Consider the following 18,637-nt stretch of genomic DNA (forward strand, 5'->3'; position numbering starts at 1 on the left):
TTGATGGATTTTCAGTTTTTCCTGAAGAATTTTGTTTACCATTAGTCTTCAAATTGGATACCATTGTGCAGTGGTATACTGTTATACTTCAGAGAAAGAGTAAGAGTACATCTAGTTCAGTTCCTATGAGGTAGCTGTAACCCTTAAAAATGAAATGTCAACTCTAGGGTACATTTGGCATTGAAAGAATAGTTAGGAAACAACTTGGTTTTGATGGGGTCATGATTAAGAAATGATATATTGGTTTTATTTATGGAATTGTTTTATAGTGCATACAAATCAGCGATCAGCCAACAAATATTTTTCTTTGAGCTTACGAAAGCTCTGTATTGTTTTGCCTTCAACCTGTTGTCTTCAAAACAAATAAACAAAAAAGCTTCTTGCACCTTCCCCTCCCCTCTTTTCTTCCTTTTTCTTTTTGCTTGTATGCACAAGGTAGGACTTACTTTGTAAGAAACAAAATGCCAGTACTTTCTTAAGCCATGATGTGAAACCAGTGACCCTGTGACCACATGGCACAGAACACTAAATTTTGGTCCCATGGCTGAAACTTGAGGGTGACTAAAAGTAGTGCCTGTGAAACTTGATATCTATCTGTGATGGCCATTTGATCTCCAAGAGGAATTTTGTACACTCCACAGAACTCCTATCTATAGTAAAATTGATTTTCAGTTTTAAATGTGGGCAAAAAGGCATTTTATCCAAGATTTTAAAACTAATTCTTATTTTTAAATGGTTTACCAAAATTTGTCAGTACATTTTACATGTAGAAGCATTTTAAAAAACATTTCTAGCAAGCACTTGACATCTAGTCAACTCTCTACTCCTTTATTTTGTTTTATCAAAAGATTAAGAGTTCCTTTCTTTGAATAAAATAATTTCTTATAATTAAGCAGCAGCAGATCAACCTTTACAAAGTATGAGGGATGCCAGATGTTGATAAACTTACTCTTTCTTAATCTGGACAAACTAAACTTAACAGATTTTTCTGATGAGCATGTTTTATGAATCCTCCATCGTGCTCCATTCTATCACATGCGCATTTTTCATGTTAAACTGCAACTACTTAATCTCTTCCCCTATCCTTCTAAATTAATTTTCTGTAGTTGGAGTGTAGTCTTTTCCCCCTTAGGCTATGCATTAATCGAAGTTTTCTTTTCACCACGACTTTACAATGCCTAGTAAACAATATTTCTACTTCCCACATCTTTGCTTTACACAATCACCTTGCCCTTCCTCCCAGCACCTAAGAAAAAAGATGGTCATACTAACAGGTGAAGTGTACAAGGTGTCTGTGTGTTTTGTGTAGCTTCAGAGTTAGATTGAAATTACCAGGCACAGATTTAGTCTTGTCATTTTGTTTATACACTGGGGAAAACAAACCAGTTTATTAAACATTTCATGTAACTGCACCCAAGTTCTGCCAAGCTGGAAACTTGGACCTTTTCTGTGTAGTGACTTTTTTAATTGTAGTTTTTATAACCTGGAGATCAGACTGTTGCTTTCGCATGATGTATGTAGGGTCTCATGACTGGAGTTTGCTTTGTTTTATAGTATCTGCACTCCTTATATTTTTCAAGAGCTATTTTGTAAACAGATGATGTATTTCTCCATTGAAAACACAATAAAAAAACACAGCACAATCTCAAAAAAAATTATGAGATATTTTTGTGATTTTTTGCTTGTTTGTTTAGCTCATCAGCTATCATTAGTATTAGTGTATTTTATGTGTGGCCCAAGACAATTCTTCTTTTACCAGTGTAGCCCAGGGAAGACAAAAGCTTGGACACCCCTGCATTATAGGATCATGATACACAGTGTGAAATCATTGTTCCAGAGATGGGCTATGAAAATAAGGAATCAGGATTAATTGATGTGGGACAGACCAAATTAACTCCATGATGAGGCTGTTTAGTTCATCAATTTGCATTCAGTTCTCATCCCCAACCACAGAAAGTTTCCAAAACTCTTAGAAAACTGTTTTCATCACATACAAAAATGCAGTGTCTCAACTTCTAAAAGGTTGAAGAACTTCTAAAAGGTTGAAGTTTTATTATTTTATTAATAAAAAATTATTATTATTAATTTATTACTATTATTATTGACAATAACAATATTCTCTCTTCTAAAAGGAGGTATGTTTTGCTATGTGGATAAATAAAGGTCTATAAATAAACACAGGTATAATATATTTTAAATGAATAATCATATTTTAAAATGGATGGTTTCTGTATTTGAACATCAGATTAAAGTTTTATAATTTACCTAAGGTTTATGACATCAGACATCAATTATATCATGAATAAAATGGTATAATTTCTATTCATATGTATACCTGATTCTGACTTTTACTGTTCTCATCTTCATTGTCAAAGATAATATCACTTTCAGAATCTGAAGCAGGCCTGAAAAAGAGAAACAGAGAAATACAAAAGGAACAGAAATCGCTATTATAATTATAAACATGGACACTTTTAAATACTAGAAAGCACAAGAGGCTACAGACAATACACTGTGAGCCCACAGCCATCAATGTATACTCTACACTGTGCTGATTTGTACTTGCTATTATGTAAAACACACAACTCTTGATTTAATAAAAATGAGCCAGATTAAGTTTCCTGAAAAAATTTAATAGCTAAGAGTAATCACGAACTGTATCCACCTGGATAAAATAAAACAAAATCATGAAAGTAAACACCCAGGGTGGATTCTGAGAAGCATAAACTTTAGGATCGTAATTATTGGTCCTATGAGAAATTTGTCCTATGAGAAATTCTATTAAATGTATAAGATGAGGTATTGGATTTTCCTTTTTCCAGGGCTTGGATTTTGGAGATCTTTTGAAAATAGCGGGAAAAAAATCCTTTAGATTAGGGGCCCCAAACCCCCAGGCCATGGACAGGTACAGGTCTACGGCCTGTTAGGGCCACATGGCAGGAGATGAGCGAACATTAAGGTCTAAGCTCCATCTCCTGTCAGATCAGCTGCAGCATTAGATTCTCATAGGAGCGCAAACCCTATTGTGAACTGTGCACACGAGGCATCCGGGTTGTGCACTTTTTCATCAGGCATTATGAGAATCTAATGCCTGACGATGTAAGGTGGAACAGTTTCATCCCGAAACTATTCCCCTAACACCCGTCTGTGGAAATGCTGTCTTCTATGAAACCAGTCGCTGGTGCCTAAAAAGGTTGGGGACCGCTGCTTTAGATTGCATTTGGTTACTCTCTAAAAGTGGGTTTAATTTTTTCTTTTTTTAAAACATGGCCAACACGTCTGGATTTCTAAATGAATCTCCTTTTCCCTGGCTTGGACTTGGTGGGGATTAATGTTGGGGGGCATTCGCTGGCCCGGGAGGCGGAGGTTGCAATGAGCCAAGGACACGCCACTGACCTCCAGTTTAGGTGACAGAGCAAGGCCCTATCTCAAAAAAGGAAAGAAAGAAAAGAAGGAAAGAAGGAAGGAAGGAAAATGAAAGGAAAAAGGAAAGAAAAAATAAAGAAAGGAAACTAGGGGGCGCGTCAGAGGCAGCTGGTCCATGCCGTGAGCTTACAGGAAGGACTGGGAGAAGACGCCACCGTGCTCGTCCTCGTCGTCGTCCTCGTCGTCGCTGGAGCCCGGGCCGGTGGCGGGGAAGCGGGCACTGGCCGAGCGCTCGCCCGAAGTACTCCACTCCACCGAGCTGCTGAGGATGGGTGGCGGCGCGGCGGCCTCCACGCTGTCCGGGCCGTCCGTGTCGCTCGCCAGCTGCCCGCGCTCAGCTCGCTCATCCTTGGCTAGGGGCCCGGAGTCCGGGGGCGGCGTCCCCGGTCCCGCCGGCCGCTCGTGCCGCTCGATCCAGGCGTTGTAGTAGCGCACAATATTCTCATGGTGCAGCCGTGACAGCAGTGTCACCTCGCCCTTGATCCTGCGGAATTGCCGGCTGGCCGGGTTGATGGGGATGCGCTTCACCGCGTAGCAGCAGCCATCCAACTTGTTCTGCACCTGCGGTCAGCCGGGGGAAGGTCAGCCGCTCGGCGCCTTGCACAAACCGGCATTTGCACCGCGTCACCCCATCCCCTCCCAAGGAAAGCGTGAAGTTCTAAATGAGTCCCACAGCTACAGTCAAGAACCACACGCCTGAAATTCTTAAACTGAAGAAAGCTTTGACTGCCACAAAATTCAGAAAACAGCCCACTCAACTCTAGATGTATTTAGCTTGCTGGGAGACCCTGGGGAAAACATAATCTCCGTTTTAATAATTACTTTTACTGACAGTTACTTCCCTGCTTTTCCAGTGTATCTGCTATCTAAATTTCTGTCTTGATTTTAAGATAAAGATTATTTTCTAAAGTCAGTGTAAGGTTTCAGATGATTTTAGTTTCTCTCTGATTTTTTTTTTTTACACTTAAAGTCACTAAAAACAAATTAAACTCCAAAAATATTAACGGACCTGAACACAAAGGTTGATTTCTTGATTTGTAAAGCCGTGTGAACTTGGGAAAATTACTTAATTTCCTTGATACTCTATTTTCTTATCTTTAAAATGGCATTTATACCATTTCCACTACCCCAAATGGTGACTGTAAAGCACCTGTATCAAGGCCTTACAGAGAAAAGTGCTTAGCTTAGTAAATAACAGCAATTGCTATGAACACAATCACTGTCCACTGATTTTGTTCTATAATTAAGATGATGTGTACTGAAACCAGAACAATACAATCAACAACACAGTAAAATAATAAAAAAGCAAGAAAACGTTGCAAAGGCAAGTCCCCCCATCCTACATAGAGGCATCCTTATGCCAGGCAGTTTCACTATGTAATTGGGGTGACTGAAGCAACTTTTATAGAGTCTTATTCACTGGAACATTGTAGTCCCATCCATGTAGGTCAACTGAGGTGATGATATACTCTAGAAAAGCAAATGCCATGTGGCCATGGGTGGCAGGAGAAATTAGTTCATTACAAAACACAAAACAGAATATCATTCTCTTGTTTGGCTAACAAGTTTCAATTAAACTAATGAAAGTCTAAGTGAAGTCCTGGGAATAAGGAGGGAGTACTACAAAATTGAGTTTCAGATTATCCTTTTTTGTATGGAAATAGTGACAAGAACACACACTTTGTAGTACAACAGAGGTGGGTCTGAATGCTGGTTTTATCTCTTAGTAGAGGCGTGTCATCTCAGGCAAAGGACATAACTTTATCTGAGCTTCAGTTCCCTCATCTAGAGAATGAGGATCATACCTATCTCGTAAGAATGTCCTGAGATTTAAAGACAAGGTTTGTAAACCACAGGGCACAAAATCTTAAATATGGCAGGTGCTCCAAAAAATGATAGCCCTGTGTTCTTTTACTGCCACATTAATAGGGAAGAGGACAGTGTAGGGCGGGAGGTGGGGATCTTGGCATTGTCTTTCAATTTCCTGTCTCAGTACACATCACATACGAATTGGGTTGGGGGTAAAGCTTGCTATACTGGAAACCCCCAGGAATTCATTTACTGAAGTGAAAAGGTGCAGAAACAGTAATGGGTCCAACTGCTAATGAATGCCAGATTGCTGGGCAGACTGCCCTACTCTCACCCAGAAGCATAGAGATGGGAGGTAAGGGCTGTGGATTCTCACAGGGAGAAACTACTGGAAACATTGGGGGCTTAAGTTACTCAGATGTTTTTGTTATATGAGCTTACCTATTATTATTAAGTACTTGTAAGGAGATGAAATTTGTTACTGTTCTAAGTTCAAGAATCTAAAATACAATGAAGTTAAAGGATTTGATCAAAATGATACTGTGTTAAAGGAACAGTATATGCTTCAATCATCCCCTCCTCTTAGACATAATTATGATCTTTCTGATCAGGACATCTGTCTTGCTTTTCTTTCTTTTACCACAGGAAAACCAATTTAATTCCTTTTTCAGTGTAAAAGTTTTTCTACAGTAACAGTAATGCTTCCTAATGATACTCTTAGAATCCTAAATAGAAAATATACTCCATTGATGGTGGGTTACCCTCATATGTGAAAGATGACATGTACTGTATATGGACTTAATATAATAATCTGGGTCTCCTAATTTCAAAGAAATACTTCAATTATATAAAACCAGCTGAAACCTCTTTCTACAAGGGGCAGATAATAATAAAAGTCACCCAAATAGACTGGAACGAAGAAAGGAAGACCTAACACCAGCGCACCTTAATAATACATCACTATTTTCCTGTCCCAATAATAGCTGGAAAATAAAAGCCATCGAGACCTGCTGGGGCCATCTCCCAGTTTGAAGTCCATCTCTCTTTTAACCTTAGAACCTTTTTATCTACAGCAACTCTAACAGCAAACAGGAGAAAAAAAAGAACAATTTTCTTTCTGAACCAAAGCACACAAAAATGTTCTTTCTGTGGAGGTCTTGATTCCACTTGAAGTGCTGTTATAATCATGTGTGTTTCATCTTAATGCTCCCCATGAAGCAAGGAAAGAGTGGGACATTCTCAACTGTGTCCAGCGTAACTTAAATAAAACCTTTAACTCCAGGAAGGTGACGATGAGCATAGTATCGAACATCCATATTCACTTCCCTCCCCACTCCCAAAATAGAAGTCAAGTCCATGAGTCTTTGTGGAAATGGAACAGAGAAGGAGCTCTAAAGGGGGTGGGGGGGGATGACGCTGTACCACACCTTGATGACAGCTCCGAAAGCTCCTTTACCAAGAAGCTGTAATTCTTCAAACTCAATGAAGTATCGGGAAAACTGTCTCTGTGTCTCACTAAAGAAGGCAGCACTGGGTAGCTGGTTGCTAGGAATGACAGTCTCAACATAATCTTGTCCTCCAGAATCTGAGATAAAACAGAGAGTAAGAGGCACATGAGGCATTGGAAATTTAGGAAGAGCTACACAGCCAGCAATGATGGAAGCCCTGGAAGAAGAGCCCCAACCAGTAGTTTGAAAAATTATCTTAACCTGAGTGGCCTTTTAAAACTTTTCCTTGGCCGGGCACGGTGGCTCACACCTGTAATCCTAGCACTTTGGGAGGCCGAGGCGGGCGGAGCACAAGGTGAGGAGATCAAGACCACGGTGAAACCCCGTCTCTACTAAAAATACAAAAAATTAGCTGGGCGCAGTGGCAGGCACCTGTAGTCCCAGCTACTCAGGAGGCTGAGGCAGGAGAATGGCATGAACCCGGGAGGCAGAGCTTGCAGTGAGCCGAGATTGCGCCACTGCACTCCAGCCTGGGCAACAGAGCAAGACTCCGTCTCAAAAAAACAAACAAACAAACTTTTCCTCACCTTACCCTCCTTAAAGTAGGCAGAAATATATAATTAGCCCAAGTTTATAGGTGGGAGGTTATACAGAGTAAGTGACTTAACTATAGAGTTAGAACCCAAACCCAGGTCTCATGATCCATCCCAATCTCTACTGAGGTTCCTTAATCTCAGGTGCAGCAGGAAAAATCTAGTTACATGGCACTATGGGTGACTAAATACTACAAGAGACTATAGCAATGGACAGTCCATCAGTAGAGACTAGAAAAACCAGGGTGGTAAAACAGTCCCATGCACATGGCACACATCAAACTAATGGATTTATGTGTAGTTCAGAATAAAAGACATAAAATAATACATGCAGCCCCTTCCAATTTTAGGTTTATGTACACTTTCAAAATAATTTAATGTCAAACAGGATATGAAATAAAGAATGGTAATAGACTCACCTTCAGGACTTTGTTCCACTAGAGGCGTTTTCGGCTGAGGATTTATAAAGCTGTGTTTCAACAACTGCTGGGGACTCCATCTTTCCTTGTCATCCAAGCACACACATCTCAATGAGAGGGAAGGAAGAATCTCAGCATCACATACAATCAGTGCTAAACTAGTTAATCCAAGGTATTAACTATGGTTTTTTTTTTTTTTAAAGATACACATTAGAGAGTTCATGTTACTCATAGACCAGAATGTACTCTCACACGTGAATTTAAATAAACATTCCTGAAGGATTTACATGCTATGAAACAGGCAAGGTACAAGAGGCGAATCAAAAAAAGGCGTCTCTAGATGCAGAAGACTTACCCTCACGGAACAATTTTTTAAAAGTCTAAGGTAGTGCAAGTAGGCTATAAATTTTCACCTCGATTAACAGTTTAATGCCTTGTCATGCCAAACTAAGCCTTTCGGGAACTGGTTATAAATAAAGCCTTCTAAAGACAAAGCAAATCAGAGAGTTGGTGCAGGAGAGCGGCTCAGTATGACGAGCTTTAGATTACGCCTGCTCATTACAGGATGAAGTAAGTTGGAAACATTTAGGGAAGGCTTGTTAAAAGTCCCATATTCTATTACATACTTTTTAAAGAAATTGGTTTATGCTTTTTTTTTTCTTTTTTTTTTTCTTGAAACAGGGACTTGCTGTATAGCCCAGGCTGCAGCGCAGTGCTGTGATCTCAGCTCACTCCAACTTCTGCCTCCCGGGCTCAAGCAATCCTCCCATCTCAGTAGCTGGGACTACAGGCAGGCACCACCAGGCCTGGCTAATTTTTATATTTTTTGTAGAGAGGGGGTTTCCCCACGCTGACACAGGCTGGTCTCCAAATCCTGAGCTCAAGCAGTCTGTCTGCCTCGGCCTCCCAAAGTGCTGGGATTACAGGTGTGAGCCACTGTGCCCCGCCTCACATACTTTCTTTTAATCTTCATTCCTTGAACCCATTAACTTACTGTTTAATGGTATAATAGACAATTCTTGTTTTGTTTTTTAATGAAGAAAAACAAGCCATACCTTTAACCCAGGGCTTCTGAAAGTGGGGGTCCCTGGCCAGTAGCATCAGTATCCCCTAAAAAATGTTAGAAATACAAATTCTACTGCACCCCTGACCTAGTAAATCAGCATCTCTGGGGGTTTGGACAGTGATCTGTGCTTTAACAAGAGCTCCAAATGATTTCGATGCAAGCTAAAGTCTAAGCTAAAGTCTAAGTAGTTAAATTCTAACTGATTTAAGCTGGCCTTTTAAAAAAAAATTTTTTTTTTTGAGATAAGGTTTTGCTCTGTCACCCAGGCTGGAGAGCAGTGTTGTGATCATCACTCATGGAAGCCTCGAATTCCCATGCTCAAAGCATCCTCTTGCCTCAGCCTCCTGAGTAGCTGGGAGTACAGACATGTACCACCATGCTGGAATGCTTTATTTATTTTCATTTTATCTATTTATTTATTTTTTGAGACGGAGTCTTGCTGTGTTGCCCAGGCTGGAGTGCAGTGGCACTACCTTGGCTCACTGCAACCTGCAACCTCCACCTCCCGGGTTCAAGCAATTCTCCTGCCTCAGCCTCTCAAGTAGCTGGGACTATAGGCGAGTGCCACCATGCCTGGCTAATTTTTATATTTTTAGTAGATACGGGATTTTGCCATGTTACAGGCCAGGGTGGTCTTGAACTCCTGACCTCAAATGATCTGCCTGCCTCAGCCTCCCCAAATGCTGGAATTACAGGCGTGAGGTATTGTGCCCAGCTGTGCTGGAATACTTAACAATTTTTTTTTTATTTTTAGTAGAGATGAGGTCTTACTATGTTGCCCAGGCAGGTCTTGAACTCTTGGGCTCAAGAGATCCTCTCACCTAGGCCTCCTGCAATGCTGGGATTACACATATGAACCACCATGCCAGGCTACTTTCATTACAACGGCACAAGTAGTACTTGACTTGGTAGCACTTCACCTATAATTATAAACAATATACTTAAAAGAATCAACTGTCATTGTGAGTTCTGGACTTAAAAATCTGTACATATAAAGTGGTGACAGCAACTATCATGAATGGTAACTTTTTTTTATGTTGCAGCAGTAAAAAGCAAAGTACTCCTAATTTCATAGCTTGAACAGGCAAAAAAAATTCTAATAAAACCATTTGTATAAGATACTGTATTTCCTTTAAATTAAAATTAATTTTTAATTATATCATTCAAACATAAATACCTTCTCCTTGCAAATATTAAAGCATTACTGATAACGATAAAGCCTTTGACCAGCCTCCCCTTCCAATTCTTTCTTCCACTTAGTGTGTATCATTGTAGAGATTTTTCTATGCATTTACACACATAAACATACAATGATCCAAACAAAATAGTATTGTTTTTTGATTTTTTAAAGCAATATCATCTTGTATATATTATTCTTCAACTTGCTTTTTTCATTCCATCATTTGTCTTGGAGTTCTTTCTAAGCCAGTACTTAAAGATTTTTTTTAAACTTCTGTATAGGCGTGGACCTACCAGAATTTATTTACACATTCTCCTACTGTTGAGATTATTTCCAATTTTTCACATTTTCACAAAATGTTGCAATGAGCATCCCTATATATGCCCTGTTGGGTTTCTGAAGTGCATTATCAACTGTAACTCAACTGTGACATAAATGCTATTAACTTGAAAGAAAATCTGGATCAGAAAAATGTTAACGCCTACCTAGAATGCACAGTATTTTTAAGAGATTTATAGCCACCAAGATCTCACTTTAAAAATGAACTTCTCTGAACCAATAATTTTGGCAACAGGGTAGCCGTATATAGAAAAGGTTCAGCTTTGAGCAAAAAGGGGTAAAACGCCTGGCAGCATCCACATTTCTTCATAGTTCTCACTACTGAGGATGGTGATGAAAACCAGCACTGACTCAGTCTGGGCCAAGTGCCAGAAACTTTATGGGTGTTAACTAATTTAATCCTCACAACCACCTCATGAGGTGGGCAGTGCTATTATCCCAGTTTCACAGAGGAGGAAACGCAGGGCAGGGGGTTAAGTCACTCAGCCAGTAGGGCATAGAGGTGGGACCTGAACCCAGATGTTTTGACTCCAGAGTCTTACCCATCACAGAGGCTGATTTGAAACAAAATCTTTCTCCAAAGGGTGTTCAACAATATGTAAAAATATAACTACAAATGGAAGGTTGCTGTTTTCATTCTTTGTGAATGGTGTTTTTCTTTTGTTAACCAGGGCTGGACAGCAAAGTTCCTAAAACAGTTCTTGGCAGCTCCTTAACCAACCACAGTCTATCAAACCACTCCAGGGAAAGGAGTATACAAAATATTCTAAAGAAAAATCTTGTTAAAAGAATAAGAAGGCCATGAGCTGTGGCTCACGCCTGTAATCCCAGCACTTTGCAAGGCCAAGGCGGGTGGATCACAAGGTCAGGAGATCGAGACCATCCTGGCTAACACGGTGAAACCCTGTCTCTACTAAAAATACAAAAAATTAGTCGGGCATGGTGGTGGGCACCTGTAGTCCCAGCTACTTGGGAGGCTGAGGCAGGAGAATGGCGTGAACCTGGGAGGCGGAGCTTGCAGTGAGCTAAGATTGTACCACTGCACTCCAGCCTGGGTGACACAGCGAGACTCTATCTCAAAAAAAAAAAAAAAAAAGAATAAGAAATTGTGTGATCTCAAGTTTGAAACTGACAGAGCGTAGAGCTATTTAAGAAGAGAACTAGGAAAGTTTTAGCTACCGAGCCCATTCATTTTGCTACTAAACAGGAAAGGAAAGGTACTTCTACTTAAACCTCCCAGTGCTGTTTATAACAATACATAATGCTATTGCTAACCTTGACTAAATTACTCTTCATCAATGAAGAAGGCAGAACACTAAAGGTGACATTTTGAAGATGGAAACGAAACTTTCCATCTGTGATTCTATCATCATATTTGTCATTTTAGCAAACCTCATTGTTAGGGTGCATTTAAATACATATTTTTAAAGTTCCATTGCATTAAAAAGATACCATAAAAGATTTCTTTAGAAATCTTAATATTTTCATATACTTCAAGGAGCAAAACCAAAACAAAGAATCAAAGTTGGCCCCTTTCCACAACTGTGTATGTGTGTGTGTATATATATATATATCTCATATTCACTTTACACAAAAACAATCTCATTCAAACACAAATGCAGCTACCTTCACATCTATAATGGTAAGATCATCAGTGACAGGGCATAACAGTGTAACCCAGGCCAACTGGCTACTGGGATAGATGGAATAGGAAAGAAATGTGAAGGGTAAAATAAATGTTGCAAATGGAAGAAGTGAATAAAAGCAAATGATTGGGAAAAAGAAGGTAAAAAACAAAGAGCATCAGAAATGGAAGAAACCAGCCCAGGTCAACTCCTGCAGGACAGCTGGACAAGAGGAGCATCTGGAAAAATCCAGACTGAAGGGATCTTACCTCCCAATTAACAGAAACTGAGAGAACTTAGCTGTGGCTTGGACTGAAAACAGAGGCAGCACTAAATTCGAAAACACTTAAGTGAAGGACCTGGACAAACATGTTAGGCCTGAGGAAACATCTCAAGAAAGGTTCTCCCAAACAGGATAAAACTTGGCTTTGTAATTAAACATGCACCTGTGATTTACAGGTATTGAAAATTCTCTAGCTAGAGTAAGTAATTTATTTGGATTCTACAACTTAGTTGAATGAGACAGCCAATGAAGAATGGTTAAGAAGCACAAGGGGCAGAATCTCACTCCCAAAGCTATTACGGAAGTAAGAAGCCTCGTCTTTGACCCTTTAGGAACCAGAGCAAAGGTCAGTATTTGGAACACCTAGGGCATTTCTCACCGTAACAATCTCTATTGACTTCCAAGAGTATACCAGCAGTCCCCCAAAAGGAGTTTGAAAATCAAGTGTGAATTCCAAGTGAATTTCAGAGAATGTGGTAGTTAAGAGAATCACAAACCTACGTGAGAAAACAGAACATATAAGACTAGGACAGGACTGGAAGAGCAAAGAATGAAGTCCTGTTCCTCACTTTTCAGCTTCCACATCACTTACATGTCTGGCACACTCCAGCACAATCAAAAGTACAGGAGTAAAGTGCTATTAGAGAGAATCTCAGTGATACTCACTTCTTTAGAAAATCTTGAAAGTCAGCTGGTAAGTCACTAGGGATGGTCACAGGGTACTCTCCACATTCCTGTCCTTGGCTGAGGGACAGCAGCAGGAGGCCAAGACGCCAAACATCTCCTTTCTTCCCCGTTTTATAAGGCAGAGCATTGTCACTAAAACGAACTCGGGTTTGCTCAAACACATCCTCCTTGCAAATGTCTGCGAGGCGCTTAGAAATGCTATAGTCCGTAATCTTGACGGTGCCTTCTGCATCCACCAAGACATTAGATGCACTCAGGACCTTATGCACCACAGAATTGCTGTGCAGATAATCAAGGCCTGACAGGAGCTGAGCTGTGTACCTGCGAAGCTGATGCACAGGGATGGCGCCTGAGTGGCTCAGGTGTGCAGCAAGAGAGACCCCACTAATGTGCTCCACTAAAATGTCCACCACGATGGAGTCGTCTTGCTCTTTGAGATTCATTGCAAGGTAGCGTACTACATTTGGATGGCTCAGTTTCACCAGTGAGTTGAATTCTGTTTCTGTTCCTTGAATCTGATAAGTTAAAAAAAAAAAAAAAAGAATAATATTGGGCCAATCAACATTAACTTGGGTTTCATTTCAAAAGTGAAGTATTTGATCACACAAGGGAGGCAAAAAAAACCAAAACCAAAAACAAAAACAAAAAACCAAAAACAAAAGTGAAGTATTTGATAGAAAATATACTTTCAAATGAGAGGAGAACAAATATGCCCTGAACTGAATTCTCCCCAAACCATATGGTCAACCTAATAGTTCATAAAGATGGAAAAAATGTAGTTAATTCTCAACTTCTCTAATCTCAAAACCCACTATGCATATACTACGAAATTAGTGAACAGTTTTTAAAATAAAATTCTTTTGAGGTATGGCCACCAGAAAAAAACAAACTTTAATTTAAAAATAACCTTTTCTGATTAGCTTTGTATTTGGGTTTTTAAAAATACAGTATACGATTTGAGCAGCAGAATAATGGCTCCTCAAAGATGTCCACATCCTAATCCTCAGAACCTCACATGGCAAAGAGGAGTTAAGTTTGAAGATAGAAAAAAAAAAAAAATCTTTTCTGATTTAATAAAGATCACTGTCAACATTTAAAAAATTAGTTTGATAGAAAATACCCACATGTTATCTATCTGGTCACCACACAAAGATAACTCAAGATTTTGTCACATTTACTTTCGGTTTTCTTTCTATGCTTAAATACACACACATATCTGAACACCATGCTTTATCTACGATTTTTGTAAACCTTGTTATTATGTAATACTATAATATGCAATAGTGAATGTTCTCCTTATGCTTGGTTATAAATCATTAATTTATAAATTAACTTAAAAATCCTCCAGTCCCCCAAAATTCAGTTTTGAAACAGTACTTTTCTTTTTTTTTTTGGAGACAGGGTCTTGCTCAGTCACCCAGGTTGCGGTGCAATAGCATGAACATAGCTCACTGCAGCCTCAACCTCCTGGGCTCAAGCAATTATCCCACCTCAGCCTCCCAAGTAGATGGGACCACAAGTATGTGCCACCATGCCCACTAATTTTTAAATTTTTTGTAGAGACAGAGTTTCACCATGTTGCCCAGGCTGGTCTCAAACTCCTGGGCTCAAGTAGTCCTCCTACCTCGGCCTCCCAAAGTGCTGGGATTACAGGTATGAGTCACCACACCCAGCCCTGAAGCAGTATTTCAAGAGTAGGGAAAAGAAGAATTGCAAAAAAACCCAATTTTTAACTAGTATTTAGTCCCAGTTGGAAAGATGACTGTTAATGCCATACTAAGGGCTGAGAAAGGAGGTTAAGAAGGCAGCTAGAAGTGCTTTGACCATGTTGTGAAAGTTCTGAAACCAGAAGCAAGGGGCAAAGAGGTACTGGTCCTTCACGGTGTTCTCTGGTCAAACAGTTCTCATACTGCTCTGGATCATCTTTGCAGGACAATCAAATGCAGGGCTATTTTGTTCTGTCATCTCCTAAAGCCTGAGAATAGGCCTTTTGCTCAGTCAGCCACCTTGAATGCTTACCTGCTTTTTGCACTTATCAATCTTCTCTTTTTCTTGACTGGTAAGGAATGGACCCATTTTTTTCTGCCACTGAAGGACCCACTCATACAACAAGACAAAGCCGCCAGTGGCTGTTTCCAAAGCATTGTAGACTAATTTCCCAAGTTGTTCATCACTGCCTGCACATTAAACAGAAAGTATAATTAAATCCCATTGATACGTTTTCTGTGGGGGGAAAGAAGGGAGGGGGTAATACACATTCTTTAGTTCAACAATGGATACCATGTGCTAACTATGGAAAATATGACTTTATGTAATAATGTTCTTTTGTAAACAATTTTTGATATTTAGCAATATACCCTGAGTCCTAAAATAATTTTTTATAAGGGGCAAGAATCAACAATGAGATCTTAGTATCAGACAAATAAAGAATCAATTTTGGCCAGGTGCAGTGGCTCACACCTGTAATCCCAGCATTTTGGAAGGCCAAGGCAGATGGATCACCTGAGGTCAGGAGTTCGAGACCAGCCTGGACAACATGGTGAAACCCCCTCGCTACTAAAAATACAAAAACGTTAGCCAGGTTTGGTGGCAGGCACCTGGAGTCTCAGCTACTTGGGAGGCTGAAGCACGAGAATCACTTGAACCTGGGAGGTGGAGGTTGTAGTGAGCCTCGATCACACCATTGCACTGCAGCCTGGGCAACAAGAGCAAGACTCTGTCTCAAAAACAAAAGAGACCAGTGTTTTATACTACTAGCCATTATGCACAATGTTATTTTCATAACGAGTTTACCTTTGCTGACTGTGTCTACTGGTGTACCCTCATACAGCTAAATACCAACTAAAATGACAGAAAGAATATGAAAATAGAGAACAAGTCATTGAGATCAACGTAGATTAGTGTGCGCAGTAAAACAGTAATCTGAAAATCTGAATACATCTATGACTTTCTAAATGCAAAATTTGAATATGCTCAGTAAATACAAACTGGTCAATGCTTTGGAAGGAAAGAACAAGAGATGTCAGTTTAGATTTGAAGCTAGAAAATGAGACACATTTATTTAGTGATAGTCATATGGTTCTCACACAGGGAGAGCTAAATTCGGTAACACCAAAAATTTTCTTATAAAAATCTCTATTTTCATTAAAACAATAATAAAAAATTCTAAAAAATTGGAAAAGGAGAAAAAAAATCACCATTTGTTTTATTTTTCTTTTAGTTCCCTCTATTCTCCTTTACCCCATAATTTACCATATCATAGCACATATGTAGCACCTTGACACTATGACATTTTGGACCAGGTAATCTTTGTTGTAGGCAGCTGTTTTGTGCACTATAGGATTTTAGTAGCAATCCTGGTATCTACCCACTAGATGCCAATAGCACCCCGGCCCCAATGTTAGCCATCAAAAACGTGTGCAGACATCACCAAATGTCCCCCAGGCTACAAAATTGCCCCCAGCTGATAACCCCTGATACATGGTATTCTGCCTTTTTCTCTTATATAAGTAATAGTTTTCCATGATGCTATACTATCTTCATAATGAAAACAAATTTTTAAAGAGACCTTGATACTTATCTTTTCTATTTGAATAATCAAAAGTGAAGTAACCTGTGTATATATGATAAAGATGTCTCAGCAAAAATACTTTGGAGAAATATGGCTGAACTAGCTCACTCTGACTTCTTACCTGAGAAGCAGTTTTTACTTCATGGGAATGCTGATAATTTGGAGATTTTAATTAAAATGATCTATTATGTTAGTCATAAATAACTCCTGACAGTCTTTGCCTAAGGGGAAAAATCCTGCTGTTTAAAAATCTGTCAACCAAAGGAAGCAACCTAAGAAATGTGGAATCTAAGCAGTCTACTAGAAACACATGGCATTAAATGTTTATGGGATGGAGTATGAAGTTATTTCCATAAAGCCTAATTAAATTTGTGTGTTACGTAGTACAGTGTTTTGCAATATTTGTTTCCCTAATTGGGATGAGGCAGGCATTTCATAGTTGCTGGGGTTTAAAAAATTATAATTTTAGTATTGCCAGCCTCTTCTTGTCAGTTTTTCACGGTGGGGATTATAAAAGGGACAAAAGAATATACTGTGATGAGGATAAGGGAAAATACATTATCAAGAGAACTCTAACTCAAACTCTGGGATATGCCCACAATGATGGTTCACGCAGACAGTCTCTATAGTGCTGTAGCCACATCTATAAGTAAATGCTCTCTTCTCTCTAGTTCTAACAACTTTAAAATGAAAAACAAATACTGTTTTTTATAAAAATACTTCACCGAAAATAAAAAATTAGTAATCTTTTATGAAAACATTTCATAGACAGGGCATATTTAAAAAATCAGACCCACTGTGAGAAAACAAAATAAATAATTTACTTGGTGATTTTATTAAAAATTCTCCAACTGAAAATGTGCCTCCTAATAAGGGTATTAACTATGGTGAATCTGTCTAATGAGTACCAGTGAGAATAAGAGACCAAGTTAAGGTAAGAAGAATTGTATTAATTTGCCTTCTTGATTTCCCCAGGTTATTGGAAGTAGTGAGTTCTATGTTGTCACTTCGTGAATCTGAAATGTCTGAGTCAAGGACAGTCTCAGGTCCAAAGCCAACCACCACTACCAAGGTCTCGAACCCGCCCAATGATTCCTTTGTCTAAATACGGCTGCTCTGTGTATGTGCAGGATCCTCTACTATCCAGGCTGCTGTTTGTCTGCCAAGGCTAAGTATCCAGCTCATAGATTATTGAGAAGTTTGGTTTCTTCTCCCTCCACCTGCTGCCTCCTCCCTGGCAACTCTTTTGCTTATTTGTATCTCCTTAAAGAGGAAGGGGAAAAGATGCCAAAAGAAACTCAATTCACATAATTTGGCTACCTGTTACCTCGGGCAAAAATATTCACGGGATTGAAAATTAAAGTTAATTGACAAATTCACCATGTACAAAGATTTCTATACCAATTACTGGTTTTATCTGTAAGGCTAGGTAAAGATGACGTACATTTAGGGCAAAGGAAGAGACATCAAAAACTTGACTTTAGTATGAGCAATTCAAATTCTGATTTGCTGAACCAGCTTCATTCCAAATAGCCATGAGTAGACAAAACTTCTAAATAAGGCATATAGAAAATAAGGTGGTCTTCCTGGTCAGGTATAACATGCCAGGCAGGAAACAGCCAAATGGATGGATATCCACTTAAGAAAATGAGATCTGGTCAATAAAGACCACAGGCGTTACTGTAGTCCTAGCTACTAAGGAGGCTGAGGCAGGAGTATTGAGTAAACCTAGGAGTTTGAGGTTACAGTGAGCTATGATTGTGCCACTGTACCACTCCAGCCTAGGTGATGGAGCAAGACCCTGTCTCAACAACAAAAAAGGTAATAGGCATTAGAATGCATTTTGTTACACATATTTTATTAGCATTAGATGTATATGATGCAAAATTCTTACTAACATTTTAATTACGTTTTTGTTTCAATAAGCTTTGATAATTATAATGACAGATTTAAAATTATCTTTACGTTAATAATATTTCCAAGAGCACGGGTTTTAAAATTTCATTTTATTTTATTGAGACAGGGTCTCATTCTGTCACTCACACTGGAGTGCAGTGGCTTGATCATGGCTCACTGCAGCTTTGAACTCCTGGGCTCAAGCAATCCTCCCACCTCGGCCCCTCAAAGTATTGGGATTATGGGCGTGAGCCACTGCACCCAGCCAAAAACACAGGTTTTTATTTCCACCTGA

General features: G+C 39.4%; 1 protein-coding gene across 2 annotated transcripts in view; it reads right to left on the reverse strand.

The window, feature by feature from the left end:
• Positions 1-18,637, reverse strand: part of EIF2AK4 (eukaryotic translation initiation factor 2 alpha kinase 4) — a 113,264-nt gene that overhangs the window by 58,038 nt on the left and 36,589 nt on the right. For both annotated transcript variants that reach the window (XM_021940415.2, XM_021940416.2), the window contains exons 8-13: positions 14,895-15,052; positions 12,855-13,390; positions 7,696-7,802; positions 6,663-6,820; positions 3,557-3,987; positions 2,336-2,405 (exon numbers count right to left, since the gene is read on the reverse strand). In XM_021940415.2, the coding sequence (XP_021796107.1) occupies positions 2,336-2,405; positions 3,557-3,987; positions 6,663-6,820; positions 7,696-7,802; positions 12,855-13,390; positions 14,895-15,052 (1,460 nt within the window). The remainder of the gene's footprint in view (positions 1-2,335; positions 2,406-3,556; positions 3,988-6,662; positions 6,821-7,695; positions 7,803-12,854; positions 13,391-14,894; positions 15,053-18,637) is intronic.

The sequence above is a fragment of the Papio anubis genome, chromosome 7 (assembly GCF_008728515.1).
Source record: "Papio anubis isolate 15944 chromosome 7, Panubis1.0, whole genome shotgun sequence".
Lineage (NCBI taxonomy): Eukaryota > Metazoa > Chordata > Mammalia > Primates > Cercopithecidae > Papio > Papio anubis.